Source organism: Pleurodeles waltl, chromosome 11 (assembly GCF_031143425.1).
Source record: "Pleurodeles waltl isolate 20211129_DDA chromosome 11, aPleWal1.hap1.20221129, whole genome shotgun sequence".
Taxonomy (NCBI): Eukaryota; Metazoa; Chordata; class Amphibia; order Caudata; family Salamandridae; genus Pleurodeles; species Pleurodeles waltl.
The window spans coordinates 504,846,101-504,859,162 of record NC_090450.1 but is presented as its reverse complement, the minus strand read 5'-3'; the positions used below and the strand labels follow the sequence as shown (position 1 = coordinate 504,859,162).

At 44.1% G+C, this 13,062-nt stretch overlaps 1 protein-coding gene across 3 annotated transcripts in view; it reads left to right on the top strand.

The window, feature by feature from the left end:
* Positions 1–13,062, top strand: part of LOC138265818 (ubiquitin carboxyl-terminal hydrolase 12A-like) — a 735,388-nt gene that overhangs the window by 95,001 nt on the left and 627,325 nt on the right. For all 3 annotated transcript variants that reach the window (XM_069213886.1, XM_069213884.1, XM_069213885.1), the window contains one exon: positions 5,537–5,636. In XM_069213886.1, coding sequence (XP_069069987.1) covers positions 5,537–5,636 — 100 coding nt within the window. The remainder of the gene's footprint in view (positions 1–5,536; positions 5,637–13,062) is intronic.

Sequence of the window (13,062 nt, the reverse complement as noted above, 5' to 3'; positions counted from 1 at the left end):
AGTGCCAGGGTGCCCACACACTAAGTAACTTGGCACCCAACCTTCACTAAGTGAGTGTTAGACATATAGGTGACTTATAAGTTAGAGGGGCTGCTATGGAGCCATAATTCTTGATGAATCTCCTATAGTACCCTGTGAGGCCTAAAAAGGCTCTCACCTGGGTCTTAGTTGTAGGGGGAACCCAATCAATGATAGTTTGGATTTTCCCCTGTAGTGGTGCAATCTGTTCTCCACCAACCAGGTGGCCCAGATAAACCACTTTCCCCTGCCCTGTCTGGCACTTTGAGGCCTTGATAGTGAGCCCTGCCTTTTGCAGGGCCTCCAAAACGTTCCATAGGTGGACCAGGTGATCATCCCAGGTTGAGCTAAAGACAGCAATATCATCTAGATATGCTGCACTGAAAGCCTCCAACCCTTGCAGGACTGTATTCACCAACCTCTGAAAAGTGGTAGGTGCATTTTTCAAACCAAAGGGCATTACTGTGAATTGGTAGTGCCCTCCAATGGTAGAAAATGCAGTCTTGGGTTTAGCATGTTCTGCCAATCTAATCTGCCAATACCCTGCAGTTAGATCAAAAGTGCTAAGATACTTGGCAGAAGCCAGTGTATCAATGAGCTCATCTGCCCTGGGTATAGGATGAGCATCAGTTTTGGTTACCTGATTGAGCCCTCTGTAATCTACACAAAACCTCATCTCCCTCTTTCCATCTTTGGTATGAGGTTTTGGTACAAGCACAACCGGGCTAGCCCAGGGGCTTTCAGAAGGTTCAGTCACCCCTAAATCCAACATTTTCTGCACCTCTTGTTTGATGCAGTCTCAGACATGGTCAGGCTGCCTACAAATTTTACTTTGACAGGAAGGCAGTCTCCAGTGCTCCATGCTCTCTCATTTCTTTCCAAATTGTCACTAACAGGCTAGTGACCAATTTTACCAATTTACATTGGCATAGTGGAACACCCTTATAATTCCCTAGTATATGGTACTGAGGTACCCAGGGTATTGGGGTTCCAGGAGATCCCTATGGGCTGCAGCATTTCTTTTGCCACCCATAGGGAGCTCTGACAATTCTTACACAGGCCTGCCACTGCAGCCTGAGTGAAATACCGTCCACCTTATTTCACAGCCATTTACCACTGCACTTAAGTAACTTATAAGTCACCTATATGTCTAACCTTTACCTGGTAAAGGTTGGGTGCTAAGTTACTTAGTGTGTGGGCACCCTGGCACTAGCCAAGGTGCCCCCACATTGTTCAGGGCAAATTCCCCGGACTTTGTGAGTGCGGGGACACCATTACACGCATGCACTACACATAGGTCACTACCTATGTGTAGCTTCACAATGGTAACTCCGAACATGGCCATGTAACATGTCTAAGATCATGGAATTGCCCCCCCAATGCCATCCTGGTATTGGGGAGACAATCCCATGATTCCCCGGGTCTCTAGCACAGACCCGGGTACTGCCAAACTGCCTTTTCAGGGGTTTCACTGCAGCTGCTGCTGCTGCCAACCCCTCAGACAGGTTTCTGCCCTCCTGGGGTCCAGCCAGGCTTGGCCCAGGAAGTCAGAACAAAGGACTTCCTCGGAGAGAGGGTGTTACACCCTCTCCCTTTGGAAAAAGGTGTTAAGGCAGGGGAGGAGTAGCCTCCCCCAGCCTCTGGAAATGCTTTCATGGGCACAGATGGTGCCCATTTCTGCATAAGCCAGTCTACACCGGTTCAGGGATCCCCCAGCCCTGCTCTGGCGCGAAACTGGACAAAGGGAAGGGGAGTGACCACTCCCCTGACCTGCACCTCCCCTGGGAGGTGCCCAGAGCTCCTCCAGTGTGCTCCAGACCTCTGCCATCTTGGAAACAGAGGTGCTGCTGGCACACTGGACTGCTCTGAGTGGCCAGGGCCAGCAGGTGACATCAGAGCCTCCTTCTGATAGGCTCTTACCTGTATTGCAAAACCTATCCTCTCACCTAGGTAGCCAAACCTCCTTTTCTGGCTATTTAGGGTCTCTGCTTTGGGGAATTCGTTAGATAACGAATGCAAGAGCTCATCAGAGTTCCTCTGCATCTCTCTCTTCACCTTCTGCCAAGGAATCGACTGCTGACCGCGCTGGAAGCATGCAAAACTGCAACAAAGTAGCAAAAACGACTACTGCGACCTTGTAATGCTGATCCTGCCGCCTTCTCGACTGTTTTCCTGGTGGTGCATGCTGTGGGGGTAGTCTGCCTCCTCTCTGCACTAGAAGCTCCGAAGAAATCTCCCGTGGGTCGACGGAATCTTCCCCCTGCAACCGCAGGCACCAAAGAACTGCTTCACCGGTCCTCTGGGTCTCCTCTCAGCACGACGAGCGAGGTCCCTTGAACTCAGCAACTCTGTCCAAGTGACTCCCACAGTCCAGTGACTCTTCAGTCCAAGTTTGGTGGAGGTAAGTCCTTGCCTCCCCACGCTAGACTGCATTGCTGGGAACCGCGTGTTTTGCAGCTACTCCGGCTCCTGTGCACTCTTCCAGGATTTCCTTTGTGGACAGCCAAGCCTGGGTCCCCGGCACTCTAACCTGCAGTGCACAACCTCCTGAGTTGTCCTCCGGCGTCGTGGGACCCTCTTTTGTGACTTCGGGTGAGCTCCGGTTCACTCCACTTCGTAGTGCCTGTTCTGGCACTTCTGCGGGTGCTGCTTGCTTCTGAGTGGGCTCCTTGTCTTGCTGGGCGCCCCCTCTGTCTCCTCACGCAATTGGCGACATCCTGGTCTCTCCTGGGCCACAGCAGCATCCACAAACCCTAACCGCGACCCTTGCAGCTAGCAAGGCTTGTTTGCGGTCTTTCTGCACGGAAACACTTCTGCACGACTCTTCACGACGTGGAACATCCATCCTCCAAAGGGGAAGTTTCTAGCCCTTGTCGTTCTTGCAGAATCCACAGCTTCTACCATCTGGTGGCAGCTTCTTTGCACCCACAGCTGGCATTTCCTGGGCATCTGCCCACTCCCGACTTGATCGTGACTCTTGGACTTGGTCCCCTTGTTCCACAGGTACCCTCGTCAGGAAATCCATTGTTGTTGCATTGCTGGTGTTGTTGTTTCTTGCAGAATTCCCCTATCACGACTTCTGTGCTCTCTGAGGAACTTAGGTGCACTTTGCACCCACTTTTCAGGGTCTTGGGGTGGGCTATTTTTCTAACCCTCACTGTTTTCTTACAGTCCCAGCTACCCTTTACGAGCTCACATAGGTTTGGGGTCCATTCGTGGTTCGCATTCCACTTCTAGAGTATATGGTTTGTGTTGCCCCATCCCTATGTGCTCCCATTGCATTCTATTGTGACTATACATTGTTTGCACTGTTTTCTATTGCTATTACTGCATATTGTGGTATTGTGTACATATATCTTGTGTATATTTGCTATCCTCATACTGAGGGTACTCACTGAGATACTTTGGCATGTTGTCATAAAAATAAAGTACCTTTATTTTTAGTATATCTGTGTATTGTGTTTTCTTATGATATTGTGCATATGACACTAGTGGTACTGTAGAAGCTTCACTCGTCTCCTAGTTCAGCCTAAGCTGCTCTGCTAAGCTACCATTTTCTATCAGCCTAAGCTGCTAGACACCCCTCTACACTAATAAGGGATACCTGGGCCTGGTGCAAGGTGTAAGTACCCCTTGGTACCCACTACAAGCCAGTCCAGCCTCCTACAATAACGGGGATCATGGTTACCGCTAGTTGTGCTGGGGTATGCAGGAACCCCCTCAGATAAATAAAGCAAAGAAAAAAAGCAAGAAGGAAAACGAGATGGGGCAATCTGCATTTGTGCCAGCAAACCACAATGGGACTTTTAGTTCACAGCCAGCACTATATGAAAGACCTAGCTGCACAGTCAATTTTGCTGACATTAGCCAAAAAAGCAGAAGAGTGTCTAGGGGGAAAAAAGCAGACAATGGATAGTAAAGAGAACTAAAAATGAAAGATTCAACTTACTTCACAGTGTGAAAGGCACTGACAAAATGCTTTGTCAATCTTGCAGTGAGAAGTGCTAGAACTGTTCTCATATGTGGCAAAGATCTACTAGTTGTCCAGTGATGTCCAGTCCTTTCTGATAGACATGCCCTTTAATAAAAACTCAGCTGTTTTGGGACAGAGCTGATTCTGCTCTGGAGCGCTTAAAGGAGAGAAAGGCTACAGCTAGCTCTCTGAGCCTTTCTGCCTTGCTTGCAGTAATTAAACCATTCCTTTTGCGGCTTTGGCTGAGGCATCCTTTACCATACACCCATCTAACACCCCACAGGAAACTCAGCAGTTTCGAAGTGGGGGCTGTGGTGCCCATCCCCCCCACCTCCTACAGTTGAAGTCAGAGCACTACCTAGCCTGTTGCCTTCTCTGCACGCCTGCCTGCCAAACCTCTTTATCATGCACTTTCAGGGACACAGCCACCCAGTGGGAGACAGAATCCACCAATTCTTACGTGGATAGCGATGGATCATATCAGACATGGGGGTCATACAGATTGTTTGCAAGGAATACCTTACCCTTTGTCTCTTGTCTGCTTCACCTTCCACTGTCCCCCTAGTGACGGACAGAGGACCATTTCTCCATTTGCTGCAGAAAGTGCAAGCTCATTTGATGAAAGGGGCTGTTAAGAGGGTGGTGGTTGTCATTCCTGCTCCTTTCTGGTGCCCAAGAACGACAGTGGTCTTTGCCCTATTCTAGATCCATTTCAAAATGCTCATCCTGCCGAGGTCTTGTCTGCCCTTGGCCCTGGAAACTGGATGGTAGCGTTGGATCTGCAGAATGCCTAATCCCAAATTCTCATTCTGCCGGCCCATTGGTGATGTCTATGGTTCGTAGTGGAGGAGGAGCATTGTCAGTTTGCTATGCTCCCCTTTGGTCTGATGGCATTGGTGTCAGCACACCTTTGGAATTCAGGGGTTCTAGTCTTTCCCTACCTCGGTCACTGTCTGTTGAAGGCAGGCTTGCCATAGGCAGTCGTCAACTACCTCCAGACTACAGCGAAACTACTTTCATCTTTGGGGTTCTCTAACAACGTGCCAAGGTCTTCTTCCCGGGTGCTTTCCTTCATTGGAGCCATTCTGAACATAGTTTATTTTGTGCCTTTTCTCCAGGAAAGAGAGTCCAGGTCCTTCAGGCTGTAATCCTGGCCTTCACAGCTCTTACCCCAACTAATCCAGAGGTGTCACAAAATCCAATAAAGTATTATTGTACAGCAGAATCAGGCGGGCAAGACCATTGAAGCAAGAACCTTGCACTGAAGATTTCTTCCCCTCAACTTGAGCGACCACTCTTCCAATGCTATATTTTTAAACATGTTTTATAATAAAGTGTTTCTGTTCAAGAGTGGCTGTTTCCTCAAAACCTTTATTTAAAGAATGGATAGTGAAGTGGTAGGACTCATTAATTCAGAAAAGCTTATTAGAATAAAATCTTAGTTGTGCAATTTTAGTTTTGATCCTGTACTTTCAGTTTACTTTTACCGGTAGGTTGTATTGCATTTTTATTTTTAAGGTTCTCTTCTGTTTGTTCTGTTTACAGGTTCCAACTTTACCACATACTTTGGTTTGCAGAATGAAGGAAACACATGCTTCCTCAATTCTTTGCTGCAGTGCTTATATTTGACACCAGAATTCAAGAAGTAAGTGCAAAATTGTGGGATGTAATTTTTGTCCCTCATAAACAACGTTCCTTCTAATTATTATTTCAATGTGTTTGTGTATACAGTGTTTGCAGACACAATTTTCTCGACTGTGTGTAGGATTGAGAGTAGTGTGGATCTACTTGCAAATAATTGTGGTTATCAAGATATCATCTGTGAGTGGTGTTGGTGGCGATAGCGGTGAGTTGCCTGTTGAAGGTACAAGGCCTAATATCGCAGTCAAGAGGGTTTAAAAAAATAGCAAAAAAGAAGTAAGTATATTCTCTTGTGATTATAACAGGGATCTGGTTGTACAATTCAGACACTTAGGGACATATTCACAAGCCCCTAGTGCCAACTTAGTGCTGCCATAGCATCATTTTATTTTACGCTAAGGTAGCGTTAAGGTGGTTTTTCCCCTGTGTCATGTTTACAAAGTGGCGCAATGCAAGCATTTCACTATTTTGTAACCCCTTATTCCACATGATGCCTGTGTCCGGCATAATGTATGCAAAGGGGGCGTTCCCACGCAGGGAGGCCTTAAAAAATGGTTCAGTGAAATTTACATTTGAGGGTCTGATGCACTGTGTCAATGGGCCCACCTGAGTAAGGCTACTGGTAGGGGCAGCAGGTGTTAGAAACATCGAGCAGCTAAAAAACAATTCACTCGCTGCTTGGTGACAAAGTTAGCTAAATCTGTTTTCTTTTTTGGGGTGGAGCGTTTAAAGTGTGGCTTCCTGTGCAGTGTGCAAGCGTTGATTGGGCGAAGTCTCCTGGGCCTCGTGGGCATTTGTGAGGGCAATGATGACGCATTACATGGTGTGGTTTAATTCATTCTCGGGTTTCTGGGTTCCTTTAGGGGAATTAATTGTAATGGCCAAAGCGGACTTAGCAGAGCTCTTTAAGCAAAAGAACTGGGGGGGTGTCAGGCTGATGTGGAGAATATCGAAGTGAGAGTGAATTTAACCTCTTCCACCCAGTTGCTGTTGTTCATAATGAAGGCTGTGGGCCTCAGGGAAGAGTCTTGCTGCTTACTTCCACATTACGGAAGCTGCAAGAGCTATCTGGGAAAGAGACAAGTCTGTGTGTGGTGGTGTTTTTTTTTAAATTGTCCTGGCTGACTTGCTGTGCCAGGACCGGGCCGAAACCGAATCTCCCCCGGGGCCTGTACTCACACTGCCAATGCTGTGTGTCTGTCACAGAGTCTTGTGCACAGATCTCCAACCAGTAGCTCGTGAGCAACTAGTATCTCTCGCGCTACTTTAAGTAGCTCTCCTTTGTATAGCCCAGCCTACAAAACTGAAAAGTTTATATTTAAAACAAACATGTAAACTTGTCTGATGTGGCCAGTATTAAAATTCTAATAATATTTGTAGCTCTGGATGATTTTCCTCAACATAAGTAGCTTTTTCTACAAAAAAGGTTAGTGGCTGGCAGACTTTGAGGTGAGTGACTCCAGCAATTCATTAGATTAGCAGGGAGAATCGAGCAATGAAACCATGTGGCATGTAAAGCATGCAACAACTATGTTAGACTATGACAAGGAAATCAACAAATTATATTTCTTTAACACGGGGATGCATGTCACCCTAGTACATGGGATATGTGTTCATTGATAAGTATTTATTAAAAGGGAGAATTTTAAAACGTAAACTGAGACTATCCTGCAGCGATGATGGCAAAACTACTAGTAAAATAAAAAATAGGCCGAGATTGTTAAAAAAAAAAAAAAAGTGGGATCACAAAAGGCAATTACATCAAACACAAGAGAGTTTTTTTGTACACCACACACATGAACTCGCATATGTCAAGATGCTCTCATATCCGATAACAAATAAAACCAAAGCTCAGTGTAATAAGGATACACAGTAGTCATAGTTAATTCCTTTTATTGCCAACTCTGCATCATAACGAACAGCAAAGAACAGTGACTGGCTCCTCCAATTCGCCTTCGTCAACTGCCTCTTTAGACCTTACAACATTCTCTTCTTCGCAACATTCTACTAGTACCCCATATCTTCTGGTGTTGCTAAGCAACAACATCACTCATTTCTTTCCTTTAGACTAACATAAAACATGTCATTCCATTACACAATGCATAAACGAATTTTACAAAAAACAAAAATATAAAATAAAAGCTTAACAATGCTAAATACAACTCCTATACATTTTTATGTATATTCATTTAATTTAGCGCATAATCTCTGAATTTCATAGGTGTACATATCGCTCTTCCCCTTCTACTTACTGACAGTCTCCCCTTCTGAACCTTTCGAACCTAGTTCTTCCAAAGTTTCTTCTTCATCCATTTGTTCACAACCATCTATTGCATCTTCCCTTTCACATGCTCACAACCCTCAGTTATCCTCTTCCCAAAACCAATCTTTCTTCCTCAACCTTTCCACATCTTCACTATTACTACTTTTAATTTCTTTACATTTCGCCATGCAAAGCATATGCCACACACGATTATCACTCAATCTAGCTGAATTCTTCAAACATTCCATAACCTTCAATGGTTTGGAATACATGCTTTGTTCTTTAGGCACCCTTCCAGCCTTCCTCACTTTCACCCAATCACCTACTTCCAACTTTTCTTCCTTCGTGCTTTTGCTTTTATCATAATAATCTTTGTAAATACCTTGTGCTCTCCTTATGTTCTCTCTCACTGTTCCTTCTGACCATTCCACCTTCCTTACCCTATCCATCCATCCACTATTGTAAAGGGTTCTCTACTGCACATAAATACAAAACAACTGTATCCAGTTAGAGATGGTGTTAAACGATATGTCCACAACATTTTTTTACTTCCCATTTTCTTCCACTTCTTCTTGCTACTTGAATACTTCCTTTAAAGCTTTCTACCGCTCTGTTTCCTGCAGGATGGTATACAGATGTTTTTACATGTTTTATACTGTTCCTTTTTTTCCACTATGGAAGCCATAAACTGAGAACCATTATCACTTACTAGTTTTTTAGGTAAACCTTCACATGAAAAAATGTAATCCAAAAAGTTGACCACAAGCTCCGCATCAGGTTTTCTCTCTATTTCCAATTAAACCCATTTACTGCAATAATCCATTAAAACTAGAATGTACTTGCTTCCACCTGTCAATGTTTGTACCGGACCAACAAAATCAATTGCTAGCCTTTCCCAAACCATCTTAGGACACTGCACTGCTATCAATGCTGGCCTTAAAGACTTGAAACTTTTATCAGAATCTACACACTGCACACAATTCCTTACTGTTCTCTCCAATTGTAAATCCATTCCTGGCACCAATATAATGCTTTTACTCTTCTTTTCATCCTGACAATTCCAAAATGTCCTTCATGACTAATATTAAACACTTTGGCGGTCATTCTGACCGCGGTGGGCGGTGGTCGCCGCCCGCCATGCGGTCACCGCCGAATGACCGCACCGCGGTCAAAAGACCGCGGCGGCCATTCTGGCTTTCCCGCTGGGCCGGCGGGCGACCGCCAAAAGGCCGCCCACCGGCCCAGCGAGAAAGACCCTGCAACGAGGAAGCCGGCTCCGAATGGAGCCGGCGGAGTTGCAGGGGTGCGACGGGTGCAGTGGCACCCGTCGCGATTTTTAGTGTCTGCAAAGCAGACACTGAAAATCTTTATGGGGCCCTGTTAGGGGGCCCCTGCACTGCCCATACCAGTGGCATGGGCAGTGCAGGGGCCCCCAGGGGCCCCACGACACCCGTTCCCGTCATCCTGTTCCTGGCGGTAAAAACCGCCAGGAACAGGATGGCGGGAAGGGGGTCGGAATCCCCAGGGGTAAACCGGCGGGAAACCGCCGGTTCCCCTTTTCTGACCGCTGCTTTACCGCCGCGGTCAGAATGGCCCAGGAAGCACCGCCAGCCTGTTGGTGGTGCTTCCGTGGTCGTTGGCCCTTGCGGTCGATGACCGCCAGGGTCAGAATGACCCCCTTTGTTTCTCATATTTTGAGGTGGTATAACTCGATCTTCTCTTTTATTAAAATCAGAATCTACACTCAAATCATTCCTTATCTCCCAAAATCCTTTCAACTCCGCCTGACACCATTTTTTTCCATCCATCCTGAATGCAGTCTCTCAATTTCTCTAGTACTTTGTCTTCCTCATACTCCATCTTCCATTCCTTCTTTTCTGAAAATCATCCCACTCACTCCTTGGTACTTCATTAATTGGTAATGGCAAATAGCTTAAACAATTTGCCACCCTGTTGTGTACTCCCAGCATATACTGAATCTTGTAATTAAAATCCTGTAACCTAATTGATAATCTGGCATTCCTTGCTGAAACCTTTAAAATCCCTTCTGTCGTAAGCAACCTAACTAAAGGCTTATGATCCGTTCTTACATCGAATTCCTTTCCTCTTATAAACAATCTAAAATGCTCCACTCCCCAAACACAGGCAAGTGCTTCTCTTTTTATTCACTGAATATACTTCTTGAGTAGGTGTCAAGCTTCTAGATGCAAGACCCAATGATCACCTCCTTCCCACCTTCATCTTTTGGTGTCAAACCTGCTTCTAACCCTTCTTTACTAGCAACCACTGTTACAATACTTCTCAAACTTTGGTCAAATCCTTGAATTGGAGTAGCATTATATATCTCTTTTTTTATTTTTTAAAAGATTTAGAACACTTCTCACTCTACATAAACTTACTTCAATTGTCCAATAATTGTCTTAAATCATATGATTTCTCAGCAAAATTCCTTACAAATTTAGAGTAGTATTCTGCCAACCCTCAGAAGGAACGTAGTTCATCCTTATTCTCTGGCTCAGGAGTGTCCTTAGCTGCCTCCAATAGTTCCTTCTTTGGCAATATACCTTTCACACCAATATCATGTCCTAAAAATGTTACTCGATTCCTTGCAGTATTGCACTTGACACATTCCACAGTAAGTTCTTTCTTTTTCAATACTTCCATGACTTCTCTGATCCTTCCGTCGTGCTCTCTCTTGTTTTTTCCCATTATTAATACATCGTCCTGGAAATACCTACCTCCCTTGATATTTCGTAAGATTTCATTCATTAACCTTTGGAATACGGACGCCGCTGACGCCAAGCCAAACGGCATTCGTACGTATTGGAAGCATTCATACAGAGTTCTGAAAGCTGTTATTTTCCTACTCTCTTCATGTAATGCCACTTCATGGTAGGCAGAAGAGACATCTACTATTGAAACCCATTTCATATTCTTTGTTTTAGACAACAACTCATTATTTTTGGTAAGAGATATTTATCAACTAATATCTGTTGGTTTACACCTCTCAAGTCAACACACAACCTGATTTTACAATTACTTTTCATTGCAACCACTACCGGAGACATCCACTCCGCTGACTCTATTCTTTCTATTATGCCTGCTTGCTCCGACCTTAACTCCTTCTACATTTCACTCCTTACTATGAATGGCACATTCCTTACTTTGAATACAGCTGGAACTGCTCCTCTTTTTAGATGAATCTTATCTCTGAAACCTTTTAACCTTCCTATTTTCCCATTAAATACTTCTGGATGCTCCCTACGTATTACTTCACCCACATTGTCCGTCAGATTCACCATTGAAACTTGTTCTTTACTGTTAGAATCAAGAATAATACCTAAACGTCTCTGATCTCGCCATCCCAAAACACATGGTCCATTCTCAGCAATATACATCTTCCCATCTGCCTGCCTCCCCTTAAACTTGAATGTAACTTTTCTGTAGCCTACCATTGGTGTACTATCTCCAGTGAAACTTTCTGGATTTATATCTGATTTCATTAGCTCATTTCCTATATGATTTGTAAACTTTTCTTTCCACTCTTTCAAGTTAATAATCGTGTTGGATGACTGGAGTCTGCCACCAAAGTCATCGGAATTCCTGCCACTATTACCTCACACCTAGGTTTACGTCTAGCCTCCTCATGAAATTCTGACACTTCTTCCTGTATCATTAAAATGCAATCACCCTTTTCAGATAAAATATTCCTCTGAAGAAGACTCCTTTTGCAAATCCAAAACACATTTTACACTCTCCTTAGTTTTTTCCATCTACAGTTGCTTGCAAAGTGCCCTATTAAACCACAGTTGGAGCACTTCTGATATCTTGCTCTATGCTTCTTACTGTTTGATAAGTGTTTATGACTCCCACATCTATAGCAACTTAAATTCCCTTGTGTCACCTTCCTATGTACCTTATTCTTATCTAAATAGTTTTCTTTATATAAACCTTTTTTACTATTGTTTGTACCCCCTTTTCCACTAACAGCACACACTTCTACTCCTTCTTTATTTTCCTGTAATGCTGCTTTTGCACATCTGTTTGAAATCTCAGCCTTCCTCACTGTTGCCACCACTTCTTTTAAAGTTGCATCTCCAGAAGCCCATAATCTTTCCTGCACCTTCTTGTCACTTGTGTCCATTATGACTTGATCACTAATTAGCTGTTCTTGTAATGTACCAAATCTGCATGAAATTGCAAATTGTTTTTTAGCACAGACCCAAAATCATCAACAGTTTCCCTTTGCTTTTGTTTCCTATTGAAAAACATGTACCTATCAATTGCTATGCATACTGTTGGTAAATATTAATACATTTCTAAATCCTCCAAAGCATTCCTAAATACATCTGTCTCATCAGCATTTCTAACTTTCTATTCCATTAAATTATACTGTCTAATACCCTCCTGTCCCAACAAATGCAGTAAAATGCCTTTTTTTTGTTTCTGAAGGTAATGTCTCATTGTCTATAGTTTTCATATAATTACAAAAATACTCCATTCATGTGATCCCATCCTTGGTTCTCCAGGTTCTGGCAAAATGGATTGGGTGGTGTTAAAGTGCTGGACACATCCTAAAAGCAAGTTACATATACTATATAATTACTGTAGGCTGTGAAAACTGGAGTGTGTATCTCTGTAGTCAGCGCACTCCTTAAGTATTGTACTTCAAGTGCGTTTCACTAATCCATAAGATGCGCGTATCACTGTTCGTGAACGCACTTCCGGCTTTCTAGTATCAATGTTGTGGTGTGCGTATCACCGTAATTGACACACAAAGTTTTGCTGCCTGCCCCAAAATGGCGGTCTCCAATGTCTTACGTCAGAAGTTTATTTTTTTTGGTGCTTTTCAAAATGGCTGCCTCCAATGTCTTAGGTTAGACGTTCATGCACGATCGCACCTCCTGCTTCACTCGGTACGCCGTCCATTATCTTCAAATGACATCGATATGTGGAGCTCACACATTCTAAGGTTCCACGCTCCAATGTCACCTTTAAGCATAGCGTGAGCCTGTCTGCGATAAAGGTAAACACATAATTTTCTCTACAATTTCAGCTTTACACAAATTGAATCTCACTGTGATAAATCTCATCTGTCTTTTACGTTACTCTGTGTCAAACCACCACCTCTACATCCAAAATGTTCGTAGCGACTAAAACACTTCCT